Source organism: Drosophila ananassae, chromosome 3R (assembly GCF_017639315.1).
Source record: "Drosophila ananassae strain 14024-0371.13 chromosome 3R, ASM1763931v2, whole genome shotgun sequence".
NCBI lineage: Eukaryota > Metazoa > Arthropoda > Insecta > Diptera > Drosophilidae > Drosophila > Drosophila ananassae.
The window spans coordinates 14800998-14815490 of record NC_057930.1 but is presented as its reverse complement, the minus strand read 5'-3'; the positions used below and the strand labels follow the sequence as shown (position 1 = coordinate 14815490).

Here is a 14493-nt window from a genome sequence, read left to right as displayed (position 1 = left end):
TTTGAAAGTTTTGAAATGTAACAGTCTTTTTTAAATTAACCGCCCGATAGCGAATTGGCCATCGATATTTTCAATCGATAGTATGCGGAAAATAAATGCAAATAAGAAAACCATTGATGTTTCATCTGGTACTGAAAGTAATATATTCTCCTTAGAAATAATATTATTAAGGTGAAATTGGAATTAAAACAATAAGAATTTAGTGGGACCATTAGTGTGTGGGTGGGCTTACTTTCAACTGCGCTTTTTCCAACACTAGCCGATAGCACCCAAAATGGCGCTTACTATCGTGTTTTCCCAGCAAATAACATCGGTGCATCACAACCAAAGCGAAAAAAATACGGGCTACGGACGAAAATTGTGGAATTTCACCGAACGCCAGCTCAAACGCCGTTTTGTGGTCCAGCCCATCTAATAATTGTTGTTCTAACGCGTCGCCCCCCCAATCAGCAAAATAACTAAGTTCAATATCCGCCTGGACAACATAATGTCGAAGAACAAAAAACTGTCGCTCTCGGGCGGCGATACGGCGGAGAAATTCATTTACAAGCCCAAGGATTTGATTTGGTAAGAGTCCTTCCCAGCCCCTACGTGATGGACAATAAGAGTTTACCCAATTTGCTAGACCTGGTTTTCGGGCTTCTTTTTTATTAAAAACTTAAAAACCTAACCTCAATCGGGGCGCGATTGGCGCTCCAAAACAAGAGAAAAAAGTGAAGTGTGCGTAAAATGGCAATTAGCGCTTGTTTAAACGCCACGCAAGGCATTTCCAGTGCCCAAAGTGTTCCAATTGGCTCTACGAATCTGGAGTTACATGTGTAACAAGCTGCTCCACCGGCGGGAGCCGTCAACGTCTCTGCGTTGGCGCTTTTTCGCGCGCGCGCTCTTTTTTTTTTTTTCTTTCTTCTTTGTGAGATTTATTGGCCCAATATGATTTTTTCCTGTTGCGAAGTAAATTCTAATAGCCTTTTATCTTTTGCAGGGCCAAAATGAAGGGCTTCACCCCGTGGCCGGGAATGGTAAGCGATCGGAATGTTCTGCGCGTCGACGTCGCGTCGCTGCTGTGTCACTGCCGCTGCCGCCGCCGCCGCCACCTCTGCCGCTTCGCCACTCTGCCATGTTGATGTGTTTGTGTTTGTTTTCGACTGTACTTTTTTTTATGCAGCACTGCCCTGGCTACGCACTTGCACACGCTTTGTGGCACTGCCGAATGAAATTAGTACGCTTTTGGAGCCGCTATCGGAGCTAACTAAGCTATAGTTTCTGATTATGTACAGCCACAGATGCTAGCGTATGCACTGGACAGAGCAGGAGGTGGGGGCGGCACACGGCATACACGGTGGAGGGCATTCGATGTGGCGGCAAAGGATGTGCCATCTGAACTCGGTTCGGATTGGGTTTGGCGAATGTTGTACAAAAAACTAATGCTATCTTTATACTTAACCATTCTCTCAAATTTTTAAGTAAATATTTTACATTTAACTGTATTTTTTATACAAAAAAATTGTATTTATTTGTATTTTTGTATTTTTGTTTGTGTGAATGTTAACCTTTCGATTGTTTATCTTTGAACGTTTATCTCTTTCTGTTTTGTATAAAAGAAATTGAAAAATTCGTATAAAATGTTTTTTTTTTTTTTATATTTAAATGCTTTTAAGAAAGTATTACATTTTCTTTTGAATTAGTTAGGACCTAGTTGGTCCTAGGAAAGGTTTAAGTGACACATTTCGCCAAATCTAGGCTTCTTCCAGTTTCTGTTTCCACATTCTGAACATTTTTATTCACTTTCTGTAGATTGTGGAGCCGCCTTTGGATCTTCTGGCCCAACAGCGACGTGCCAACACCAAGTGCGTCTTCTTTTTTGGCTCCCGAAACTTGTAAGTTGCCCAAATACAGTGTGCTTTTACCTTTTCACCTGCAACTCTTGTTCAAATACAGTGCATGGATCGAGGAGAACAATATCAAGCCGTTTGAGGGCCCGTGGAAGGACGAACTGGCGAAAGTGAGCAAGCCAGCTGCCTTCCGGCACGCCATGACTGACATTGAAAAGTATATTGATGACCCCGCCGAGGTGGACGAGCAGATTAACGACAGTTGCGGCGTGCCCAACCATGCAACCGAGGCTGACTTTGACAAGATCCGCGACGGGCTAGACGGTGAGGAGAATGCCGCCGATGAGGCAGCGACGGCAGATGGCAATAATGGAGTAGTGCCCCACGTTGTTGGCAGCCCCGACGAAGGAGATTCCGTGGAAAATAATGCAGACTCTTCTGCTTCGCCCTCCGCCGCTGTGACGACGACGCCGGCAGCCACAGGGAAGTCCGGTGGCAAGAGGACGCCCAAGGCCAAGTCTGTATCGGCAGTCTCAGTCAGCAAGTCAGCTAAGGCCTCCGCGTCGAAATCCGCACAGAAACGACGTGTCTCCGCCCACCAGACACCAAGCGGAGCGTCGAGTGCCAAGAGGGGTAGGCGAGTGGCATCCGGAGATGTAGCAGGTGACGATGCAGCCGGCTCCTCGCCCAACGCCCGGCGCCGCATAGAGACGGACGCGCTGATGGCAACACTGGCAGCCAAGCGGGCACCAAATGCTATTGCTCTTCTTGACCGTCCAGTGGTGACACGGCCAGAGACACAGGCAATCGACATGAACTCGCGGTCAAACACCTTGGCCGACCGGGACATTGTGCCCTCGGAGCAGACCTTTGGATTCTTGGGACTTGGAATGATGGGATCGACCATAGTTAAGGACTTAATATACACAGGGCACAAAGTTGTCGTCTGGAACCGCACTATCGATAAGGTAAGTTATCTTCCAAAACATGTTGATGGAAAAACTCAAACGATATGTTGTGTTTTATAGTGTCAGCCTTTCGTGGAAGCTGGAGCAGAGGTTAAAGACACTCCCATGGATGTAGTTGAGGCAGCTGACGTAATTTTCTGCTGTGTCTCGGATCCAAAGGGTGCCAAGGATGTAAGTATACAGGAATTCCTTTTATTTTTCTCCTTTTATCATTCATTTTCTTTTCATTTGCAGCTCGTTTTTGGCAACTGTGGTGTCCTTCAGCTTAAGGATCTAAATAACAAGGCCTATGTAGAAATGTCGACCATAGATCCGGAAACCTCAACAGATATTGGCGAGGGAATCAAACAATGCAACGGCCGCTATCTCGAAGCTCAAATTCACGGTTCGCGCCAGGAGGCCGCCGATGGCATGCTTATTATTCTGGCTGGCGGCGATCGTTCCGTTTTCGAGGAGTGCCACTCGTGCTTCAAGACCATCGCAAAGAATACGTTCTTCTTGGGGAGTAAGTACCTCATATCCCATCAGATGGGGTGGTGTGGTCTAAAGAAAGATCAATTTATTAAATTTTATGTTGTTTACATCTAGCAGATGTCGGCAACGCATGCAAGGTCAACCTAATTTTGCAAACCATTTTGGGAGTGAGTCTGGTCGGATTGGCCGAGGCGTTAGCATTAGGTGAGCGTTAGAGTTTGGTAGCCATCTCTGGAGTAGAATAATAAGTTTTTGTTTTGCAGCTGATCGATTCTCGATTTCATTGAACGACATCATTGATATATTCGACTTGACTTCAATGAAATCACCGCTCCTCTTAGCAAAAGGAAAAGGTAGGTTTTTTCTTTATTTTAAGTGTTCATTTATCACTTTTTAAACTCTTTCAGAAATGGCCAAGGGCGACTTTAACCCACAGCAGCCCTTGAGCCACATGCAACGCGACTTGCGCTTGGTGCTGAACATGGCCGAAAACTTGGATCAATCAATGCCCGTCACCAGCATCACCAACGAGGTGTTCAAGCACACCAAGCGCTTGGGGTATAGTGAACATGATTCTAGCGCCGTATTCGTAAGATCCAGATTTTAACATTTAGTTAACACGACTACCGTTTAAACTATATTTTATCATTTAGTTTAAAGCGTACACCGAACAGAACAGAACAGAACAGACACTGACACACACTGACTCGCACACACCACACACACCCTACATACACTCTACCAACTGTAACCTTAACCATAACGAAAATGCACCCATACACCTATAACCCATACCCCTCCCACCAGTCCCTCGCTGACAGAGGTGTTTGACCGCAATGGGTATTTTGATGGCTATTTGTTTCAATACAGCCTCTAGCCCCATTTCTATATCGTTGCGTTCGAAAACGTCCTAACCATCCTATAATTTTCCACATCCTTCCCACCCACGAACAACAGGGCTACTGCTACGCCGATCAGAGTTTGAAGCAAGTGTGCGAGCCGATTCGTATAGTCGGGAGCTGTTCATCAGCTCCCGGGCTCCACTTGCTGCCCGCTCTTGGCCTGCCCGCTTTGACCTCGACAAGCTCCTTGCGGCGCAAACGTTACGCGAGTCTGTAAATCTTCTATTCAAGATCTAACAAAAGACGAATAAGGGTGTCTTGATCAGATGCAAGTTGAAAATTATCAAAAAAGAAAACACGAGTGGGGGCAGGATCAGAGAAAAAGGGCGCTCGATTTTGTAATGAATATATGATTTTGCTTCCCAACTATATACAAAAAAAAAGAAGTATATGCTTACAAAAATTGTAAATGCCTGCATGAGAATAAAATGTAAAAAAACATTTCATGAGCAAAACTCTGTTAAGTATCGAAATGGAGCAATGTCCCCTTGTATGTACGAATGAATCCAAGAAACCAATTTAATTAATTTTCATACATCCGGTATATTTTATTTTATATCAGCCCCCTTTTGTTCAATTATACAAATATTTTTCTAAGAATAAAGTGTAAGCCAAATAAATTATGCAAACCTTTCGTCAAATGCGGTAATAATAGTTTGGGTTACTACCGTCAGACCCACAGTATATAAGACCGTGGATCCACAGTACGTAAGACCGACACCTGAAAGGAAAAAAAAAAACGAAACACTAAAGAACCGACGTATATACAGAATCAAAAAAAATTCCCCAGAAGCAAAAACAAATAGCATAAAATTTGAGCGCCGAATATGGCGAGGGTCTTTATTAATAATAATAATAAGAATATATAATAAATAATATATTTTACTTATTATTTAGTCTGTATTTTGTTGTAAAACAAAGATTAATAAAAAGATAATTTTAAAGAGGATTTAAGGAAATTCAACTTTTTGATTCTTATTTAAGGGTAAAGGTCTTAGTTAAAGGTAATGTATTTGAAAAATATTTGTTTTTGAAGATCCAGATATAGTTATAAACCAGAAGATCCGTGTAATTCTAGAAACTATGGATCTCTTTAGGATCTATGACCTCGATTTTTCAAAAACTGGCCCGCTTGGCTTGAAAATTTGTTCTAATTAGATTTAATTTTATAAACACTTGGTTAACATTTTTTATATTCCCTCGATTAAGAACTTAGCTTAGATTCCCCCGATCAGCTCCTACACAAGACCTATTGTACTTGTGACTTATGATTTTTTTTTTAATCTTATAATATGAAAATCATTTTTGCTATAATAAATATAAATTAAATAAATTTTAAATTAATAGAAATTAACAACTGCATGCTAATTTAAACGAAAAAAATATGTATTATGTATATAATTTATCTCAGATCAATTTTAATGCAGTTCTAAATTACACTGTCGCTGAGGTTTACGTCTAGAAAAAAAGTGTTTTTTGAAAAGTATTTGAATTCCTTATATTTAAAATAATTCTAAATATTTTTTATTTTAAAATATTAATCATGTGAATCGTTTCCCAACACTACAGTTGGTATTTGACACGAACCCAGATACGGTCACGTTGTTTAAGTGATTTGTCGTGCGTGTGTGGCAGAAATATTATCAAAACTGAAAACAATTTGTTTGGAGCTTCCCGTTCGTCACACTTGAGCGAAAATGTCGGAAAAGAAGCGTACACGTCGCCGCAAGGATGTAAGTGAATCGATGGCCACATCAGAGATTATGTTTACGCCGTTTCCGTCGCCGACCAATTGACATGCCGATGGATTTGTTTTTTGTTTTGGTATCGTTATGAGGAACAACGTGAATCGTAAAAAGCGCCGCGACAAGTCAAATGACTGATATCAATGGTCCAATGGGATCCTGACCCCACTGATCTTTCCAAAAAATCTGAGGGGGCAAGTTCAACGTTGTGTGCTCATGTGCATGTGTGTGTCCTGGCCTTTGCGTGCTGCTCTTTGGATTTCCGTTCTCTGTTTTTTGCCCCCCACAATACATGCGGCTATAATTAACTTGACCTGCAGCGCAGAAGATTGGGGAAGAAGTTTCGGTTGCCCTTGGTGCATGGTTTTCCGTTTTTATTAAAGCTTTAACTCCTTTTCCGCTCAATAAAGTATTGTGTGTGTTAAAATGTAAACAGCTGTGAGCTTGTAACGGCCTCAAAGTCTGGCAACGCTGCTGTGTAAGCTCGTCTTGCGAATTGATCCCGCTGATCTTGGCTTAGATAACAGTATTCCCAGAAATACGGCGCAATTAAAGCTTGAGGGGATGTTCTAGTTGGAAGTCATAAAATATAAAAAGTTAATAGCAATTGTATTACTTTATTTAAAAAATTTTTAAGTAAAATAGAAATATTTCAATATCTTTCATTGTACCCATAAGTTATAATTACCACAAAATAAATAATATTCATAAAATAGATAAATAAATGACTGGAGCCCCCCTTGATCAGCTGTGAGCTTGGTCGCCACTCTGGCAGATCTCTGCACAAGCCTCTCTCTCTCTCTCTACCATCGCTCTCTCATTAAGCACACTTGTCAGGTGCACCCCACTTATCAGCTGCTTCAGTTGTTGTTGGGGAAAGTTGGAGGTTCTCCGATGAGCGCCAGTGTTTCCACTTGGAGTATGTTTGTGTGTTTTTGTTGTGGGGATCGCCACTCGTTTGACCAGAGCCAAGATTCAATACTTTCTAGACTCTCGGAGCGAGTGAAACACGTCACAGCTAAGAAAATCGTTTCTGGCTTGTAGACTGGTTCTGCTATTTACCAAGTTCGCAGTTAATTTTTGTATTTCTTCAAATATATTCGAAATATGAGTGAGGAGGAGTACTACGAAGAGGAGGCCGAGGAGCAGGAGATCTACGACGATGGCACGGTATTTAAAACAGGGGGAAAAACTTTACACAGATCTCGGAGCCCTTTCGACGGCTTGAGCGTGTCGAAATCGAAATTGGTGTCGTGGCCTATATTCGCCCACAACTCCAATCGATCATTTCGTCGTGAAAGTGACTAACTAAACTAATTTGTTGTTTTTGTTTCATTGTAGGAATACACTGAACCGGGTGCCCAGAAGGTGGATAAGCCGTCCAAGGACGAAAAGAACGTGGCCAAGTGGATGAAGAAGAACGTGAAGACAAAGAAAACCAAATTCCTCAGTCACATCGTCGAGTACTTCACTTCCAGCAAGGCCATCGATGCCCTGATCAAGTCGAAGTTCGCCGAGGGCAGCAACCCGCTCTTCACCACCCGGGAACAGGCGGTCGAGTTTCTGGATGTGATGCTGGAGCATAAGTTCTTCCATCGGGCCAAGAAAGTGCCTGTCACGCTGGAGGAGATCAGGGGCAGCAAAAAGACCGACAAAGAAAAGGGACAGGACAAGGAAAAAGAAAAGGAGAAGGAAAAACCAAAGGACAATGACAAGAAGGACACCGATCCAGAGGGTGAGGCCGGACAAGGCGATGGTGGGGCTTCTGGAAACGAAAAGGACAAGAAGGAGAAGAAGAAGCGTAAGATCCGCCTGGATATGCACCCCGAGCAGATATTCGTGGATGGATCGGAGGCGTACGTTTGGATCTATGATCCCATTCCCCTCCATTATTGGATATTTGGCTTTATTGTGCTGTTAGGCGCCGTGGGTATATGCCTATTCCCATTGTGGCCTCCACTTCTTCGCAAGGGCGTCTACTATCTGTCGATCGCGGCTGCCGGCTTCCTAGTTTTCATCCTAGCCCTCACAGTGGTGCGCCTGATTGTGTTCACCATCGTGTGGGCTCTCACAGGCGGCAAGCTGCACTTCTGGATCTTCCCCAATCTTACCGAGGATGTAGGATTCTTTGCCTCCTTCTGGCCACTTTATGAGGTTAGTCTTTCCTTTTTACATTTTTTCCTTTTTTAAAATAAAATTATTTCTCAACAGAGCAACTTCAACAGCGACGCAAATTCCGGCTCCAAAACCGACAAGAAGTCCAAGACTAAGAGCAAGAAAAAAGAAAAGGACAGTGACGCCGAGGATACGGCCGTAGATGCGGACGGAGATGCCGATGGCGATGGAGATGGAGATGGAGAGGTCTCTACCCTTGAGCCAGAGAAAATTGAGCTAATCAAGGAACACGACACCGACATGGAAATTCGCAAGCGTCGCAAGGTTGGAGCCGATGATTACGAGGACGAGGATGTGGAAGAGCCTCAGGCGGAGCCTAAGGATTCCAAAGCTGGGTAAGATGGATCCGCTTTCTTTTGACAAGGATTCCTGTTTCATTGCTCGAATTTGTATTTATGACTTGTTTTGTTTTTCGTGCGTTATATTTTAATTCCAAAAAAATAAAAAACCAAGAAAAGAACGCAAGAGACATATATTAACTCTAGTTTTTAATTGTACACATACTTCGTTCCTTAATAAATAATATTGTATGATTAAAATGCATTAATCTTTTTTTTTTGCATTCATTAATTTTATATTTTGTTGCTGGAGCATGTCATTTGTAAATACATTTGTTTCGTTGATTCAGTTTAGGTTCATAATTTGGTAGAAGGTTCTTAGAATACTCATACTTATGGCTCATGGTTAACATAAAAATGGTAATATAAAAGCTAACATCTCGTGAACTTTGTAAATGTAAGTTGGTTTACGAGATTACACCTGAAGACTGAGTAAGTTTTTCATTCATATTGTTATTCATACACATTGTTATGTTTATTCCCATAAACTATAATCTTTTCCACATATTAATTAATATAATTTTTATTTCAGAACCCCACGCAACTCGGGATCTGATTCGGAGAGCTCTAGTAAAGATTACGAGATAATTAGTTCAAGTGAAGTTCAAAACGTTGCTGGCAACTAGGATGGAGGCACCACAATCTATATTATTATTTAATGATCCACATCTAGCTAATTGATAAGACATAGAACAAGAATCACACATCAACTACATCAGAAGGCACACACAAAGAATTCCAATTTATAGCTAAAATCTTGTCCCACTGAATATCTCGAGTGAGTTCACTTTTGCGGTAGATCGCGAATAGTTTAAAATTCTATTCAGATATCAGTTTGGCGCATTTTTCTCTTTTTAATATCTATTTTTCGGGAGTAGCATCAGTGTATGAAAAATATTATGTTGACCCAGTTAGCGTGTTTGTTTATTTTTTGTCTATAGCTGCAGTTGGGTCTTGAGTTGCCGCTTAAGTTATTAAACTTGTAAACAAATAACGAAATACTATATTTTACTTCCTATGTTTGTAAATGTATACAGTGAAGCACCGTGGGTGGGTGCAAGGAACGATTGCAATTGATAATAATCATAGAGAGTACGTAGATGCGAGTGCATACGTTTTATGTGCATAATTATTTACTCTAATGTAATTAAAGCGAACTAAAACCTTAATGAAATTAGTAGTATAACTTGCAATTAACTATTATGATACGATATAAATAAAGCTAGGCAATTTTGATCTGATGAGACACATTTGAGCGTTTTGTAGTTCTTGCTCGAACGTTTTATTAAAAAATATACAACTTATAATGCGTTTTTAATTGTAATTGCAACTTGGTAAGAAATGGTAAGAAAACTTCCATAATACACCCGACGAAATAAATTTAATCCAAATTGAACAAAAGTAAGTTAAAAATTTTGTAAAATCGACCCAATATCCGAAAAAATGAGCCCGAAAAAAAATCTACTTAAAGTTCTACAATTCTGTGGTCGCCTCCAAGCTTATTTGAAAGTTCCTGTGCTTGGGGGGTACTCTTAGCAGCAGGTGATCTCTAGTATTCGAGGTGAAGCATTGGGGATCTTGGATTTCCGCGATGTCTCTGGGCATTATAACCCTGCTCCGGCCAACATTTTCATCCGGATCGTAGACAGTAAGCTTGATTTGAAGATTCACGATGGTGGGATAACCAACAAACCAAAAGAAATAGCCAAATGGAGAGTCCTTTAATTGTTCGAGGGACGCTACCAGGACCAGTGGATAATCCCGGATTGGAATAGACTTCTTGGAGCTGCTTGGAATTTAAATTTTAAGCGAGATCAAATAATTATAATAATTAACTTACGATCTTTGAGTCACGCTGCTGTATAGAAGCAAAGCAACAAATGAGTTTCCGGCAGTAAGGTGGTCACTATCAAAAGAGAACTGCTTTGGTAGACCCTCCACTACACGATGGAAGTGCTCCCTCTGAATGGTTTTCGCCCCCAGTCTATGTCTATGAGCTATATCGAAGTGTGAGGTGAAGGACTGTAAAGTTATGATCTCCCTGCACTTGTAAATGGGACAGGTATGTGCCTCTCCGATCGCTGACTCGTGCTCATTATTATCGGATTTTTTGGGAAGAGTTGTTCCAAGCGAGACTAATTTCCAGTTTAGAGGAGGCAGTCCTTCATATAAGGTCTGCTTCTGGGTGACTATCGGTTCGGACGTGTCATCCGAATCAACGTCCAGCACCGATTCCATGGAACAAAATTTCGATCCTGAACTATTGGAAGATAACTGGTTCATAATCAGACGCAATGGTTTCTGGGACGGCATATGGGAGTCTGGTTTCAGACTTCTGGTTGGCGGGTAGTTTGGATATTGTCTAAAGGATTTCCCATGATTACTCTCTGGCTCATTATCTTCTCCTCCTGATCTTCGTGGTGAACTACTATTGGATGCTTCATCATCATCCGAATCCTTCGACCGAGTAAACTTCTTTGTTACTGGCGAGAGGAATTCAGAAATTGAATTACCTTTACCATCGTTAAGAAGTCTTATTGGCTTGTTCATCATCCTCTTTATCTTTCGTTCCAAACTAAGATCTATCCGCTTTCTTGTATCTCGACTGAGATCAGAGTAATTATATTTGGCGGATTTGTTTGGATATCGTTTTTTATTCTGTACTTCCTGGTTATCTCTTGGCTGAATCCTTTCCTTAATGTAATTGCTGGGCGTTGTCCTTTCATGGTTTAATTGTTCGTCAGATTTTTCAGATTCATATGCTACGTTTGTTAATAACTTAATGGGTTTATATTCGGGCAGTGACAGGCTTTTGCCACTTGACAACGTATCAGACTGGGATGAACTTGTTTCTAAAACCCCCGACAGTATCTCCTCCCTTTGTATCACGCTCTGCCTCTGCACCTTGTTTTCATTGAGTTCTATCCTGGATGCATTTTTTGTTACATCAAAGGATACCTCCAGTTCCTCATACTGGATCTCCCGCCTTCGGTACTTTAGTGGCACAATTTTTTTTTTTTTCTTTCCTTGAGAGTGTCTCAGTTTAGCATCAGGTGTTTCATCCTCGTCTGTGTCGAGTTCCAGGTCATTCCGATCCGTTAATTCAGTTAGTTCCAATTCGCTGGGATCTACATCGGGCAACCGGAACTCATAAATGGATGGCTGCAAGAGCTCTGGAGTCTTCTGTTTGGTAGGAGGGATATCGGTTATTTGGAGAACACCCATTTCCCTGACAACATATTGCGCCGTTTGGGCTGGGGGCAGTTCCCAACAGGTGTGTAATGCTGTTTCCATGTGCTTTATAGCGTGAGTCTGAATTGGAACCGAGTCCATTGGGCTTTTATCCTTGGGGAAAAGTATTTTCTCCGTTCCTTGTGTCATTTCTTGGCTATAATTTGTTGATCTTGATTGTTCAGTTTCTTGACTATGATTACTGATGCTTTCTGGTCCGGTTCCTTTGTTGGATATGATTTTACACAAATGTTTAGTAATCTGACACGTTTCTGGGTTACTTTGATCATCTTTTGCAGGTTTGGCTTTCTGGATCTGAAATTTTAAGTCTTTTTTATCATCAAAGGTATCTTCAGAGGATTTATGGTGAATCTTACATAGTTTGACTTTTATTTTTTCACTGGCGGCTTCATTCTTTTCACTTTTTTTTATCTCCACATGGGATTTACCTTCAGAATGAATTCTACAAACCACCTTAGTATTGGATTTTTTCGAATCTGATGGATCGGATAGAGTTCTTTTGATCACACAGTTTTCCCCACTGCTCCTATTCTGGTTTCTGGAAATTTTAGAATTGAGAACTTCTTGATTAGATATAATATTGGAATGAATTCGACACTGTTTTTTCACCTTATTTAGTAGAGCCTCATTTCTCTTTGCCGCCGAAGGGTTATAATGCATTTTACAAAGTCTTCTTCCCGGAACTTGAAATTTCGGTATTTTAGACTGAAACTTTGGCTTTTTTTGTTCAGCTGCCTTTTCCTCGGAATTTATTTCGGGGGAAGTCCACATAATATTCTCATCCGGTTCTAAGAGCTTATATTGAACGATATCCCTTCGTATGCTATTCAATTTTTTTCTGATTGCATCTTCTATTTTTTTGGTAATCATGAGTTCTTTTAGAAGTCTTTGGGGAAGATCGTCGGAGGATCCGTGAATTATACAGGGAGACCTTTCTTTACTTCTTAAATTGAATGTGGAACTGCTGTTCGAATGATGTTTCTCTGGCTTGCGATTATATTTCCTTGGGGCGACACAATGCCGTCCACACTTGCCACATTTGGGGGATTTGATCCTAGGTTCCCTTACTGAAATAGTTCTACTTCTAGTTCCCGGGGTAGAGCTGCCCAGTATATCCCTGTCCCTGCTAGACTCGTCCTCTTGCATGGAAACACGTTTTGAATACTCTGCATCCGTGTCGGTTTTATTTGATGACACATCGTTTACAGCGGAATGGATTCCATGATCGTCGAGAGAGAGGCTGCGCATCATATCCTTCAGCTCGTCCAGCTGCTCCCGATCCAGGCTTTTGAATTCCTCATCGGAGTTGTCGTCCGGGCATTTGGGAGCCCAAAAAATCTTATCTATGATGGAGACAAATGTGGTGGAACTGTCATTTTGCTGCTTTTTGGAGGGAATTTTGTCCTGTTTCTCCTCGCCCACATCGCAGAACTTGAAGCTCTTCTGGAGAATCGAGGGAGTGGACGAGTCGCTGCTCATTGAACTATTCTTGCTGGAACTGCTGGTACTGGATGAGATCTTGTTTGCAGACTCGAAGATGGATCGTCTCATGGAATCTGAAAAGGGCTTAGCATTCAGAGTTGATGGCTTCTTACACGGCGAAGAGATGGGAGTTGATCCATAGCCGGTCCTGCGCTCAAATCCATCCGTTCCGATGCGATTGTTGGGCAAATCAGTGCGTGGTTCGATATGAAGAGACATAGGCCGGTGGAGCATCTCGCGAGCACTGCTCACAACGAGGGCATCCTCCGAGGGACCTTCGTATTGGTCGAATGGAGAGAACTGGGTGGCCAGTTCGCTATCAGCATCCAGGGAATCCCTTGGCTTTGGCGGCACCAAGCCACCGCCCTTCTCCCTGGCAGTAACCGTGTTTTGCTTGGCTAGGATGTTGGCCAGGACCTTGGAGAGCGGCGGCAGTGGACGGCTGCTGTGACTGCTCGGGGGATTGCCCGGGCGCATGCTGCTTCTCTTGGAAATGGCACCGCCAGAGCTATCAGTAATGGGACTGTTCAAAGGAATAAAGTCGCTGACCAGGAGATTTCGGTAGCCACTGGGCCAGCGTCGACGTAGGTGATAGGGTCGGTTGAAGACCTCGTGGGCCATGGCCACCAGCGCCGGCATATCTTCTTGTGGCGACTCTGACTGCGATGGAGGCGGTGGCGGCGAGGGCGATGAGGGCGGCGGGGCTGAAGGCTCCTTCTTCTGCCGACGATCCGGAAGTGGTCGACGGCAGACCTTCTTCTTGGGCTTCTTATACAGGCCATGTCGACCGGAGTAGACTTTCTCCTTGTCGTCCTCAGGAGCTGCAGTGACCTCGCCTCCAACACTAACGCCGCCGCACTTGACACAGTTGGCCGGGCAGTTGGATTTCGGTTTTGGTTTCTGAGCTTTTACAGCCACTTTTACGCGCACATCCTTGCCTCTGGACAGCTTTTTGGACGGATCAGACGGGGTGGACGGGTTGGCAGTGGTGCTCGGTTCGGAGGCAGCCTGAGCAGCCTCCTCTTCGCTGGAGGCAGCGAGTGCCAGGTCCCGAGGCCGCCGTGCTAGTCCGCACACCTCGCAGCGCAGGCTCCGAGGCTCCACCGGGATGTGCAACATGGCCCGGGGCAGTTTCTCGCAGAGGCACCACTCCCGCGGCCAGGTGAGTCCGCCGGTCATATTGTTCACGTACAAAGAGTATAACTTGTAAAAGCGAAACATCAAAATGGGTTCGGCAGCAAACGGTTGTGGCAACTGTCGAAACTCGAATGGTCGGGGTATTTTTTTTTTCAGGGATGAGCAATTCAAAAATAAAGCACAGCACC

At 42.9% G+C, this 14493-nt stretch overlaps 3 protein-coding genes across 7 annotated transcripts; 2 read left to right on the top strand and 1 right to left on the bottom strand.

Annotated features, from left to right (window-relative positions):
* Positions 1–253: 253 nt before the first annotated feature.
* Positions 254–5125, top strand: LOC6498541 (putative oxidoreductase GLYR1 homolog). 2 transcript variants are annotated; one of them, XM_014906689.3, is made up of 9 exons: positions 254–567; positions 983–1019; positions 1795–1877; positions 1939–2800; positions 2861–2971; positions 3035–3305; positions 3389–3478; positions 3538–3627; positions 3682–5125. In XM_014906689.3, exons 1-9 carry the CDS (start codon positions 488–490, stop codon positions 3879–3881), a joined length of 1824 nt encoding a protein of 607 aa, XP_014762175.1. In that variant the 5' UTR covers positions 254–487; the 3' UTR covers positions 3882–5125. The 2 variants fall into 2 exon arrangements, with proteins under 2 accessions (XP_014762175.1, XP_001963028.2); XM_001962992.4 differs by having other exon boundaries at positions 255–567; positions 3392–3478.
* A 616-nt stretch (positions 5126–5741) lies between these two features.
* Positions 5742–9680, top strand: LOC6498542 (translocation protein SEC62). Of its 2 annotated transcripts, none has more exons than XM_014906690.3 (4): positions 5742–5909; positions 7263–8075; positions 8133–8431; positions 8967–9680. In XM_014906690.3, the coding sequence occupies exons 1-4, from the start codon at positions 5874–5876 to the stop codon at positions 9058–9060; spliced, it is 1242 nt and encodes a 413-aa protein (XP_014762176.1). In that variant the 5' UTR covers positions 5742–5873; the 3' UTR covers positions 9061–9680. The 2 variants fall into 2 exon arrangements, with proteins under 2 accessions (XP_014762176.1, XP_001963029.1); XM_001962993.4 differs by lacking the exon at positions 5742–5909 and adding an exon at positions 6874–7091.
* Positions 9298–14473, bottom strand: LOC26513846. 3 transcript variants are annotated; one of them, XM_032455183.2, is made up of 2 exons: positions 10275–14454; positions 9298–10220 (listed from the first exon to the last, which is right to left on the bottom strand). In XM_032455183.2, the coding sequence occupies exons 1-2, from the start codon at positions 14387–14389 to the stop codon at positions 9908–9910; spliced, it is 4428 nt and encodes a 1475-aa protein (XP_032311074.1). In that variant the 5' UTR covers positions 14390–14454; the 3' UTR covers positions 9298–9907. The 3 variants fall into 3 exon arrangements, with proteins under 3 accessions (XP_032311074.1, XP_032311075.1, XP_032311077.1); XM_032455184.2 differs by lacking the exon at positions 9298–10220 and having other exon boundaries at positions 11824–11980; positions 12043–14473; XM_032455186.2 differs by lacking the exon at positions 9298–10220 and having other exon boundaries at positions 12189–12224; positions 12296–14470.
* Positions 14474–14493: the final 20 nt, after the last annotated feature.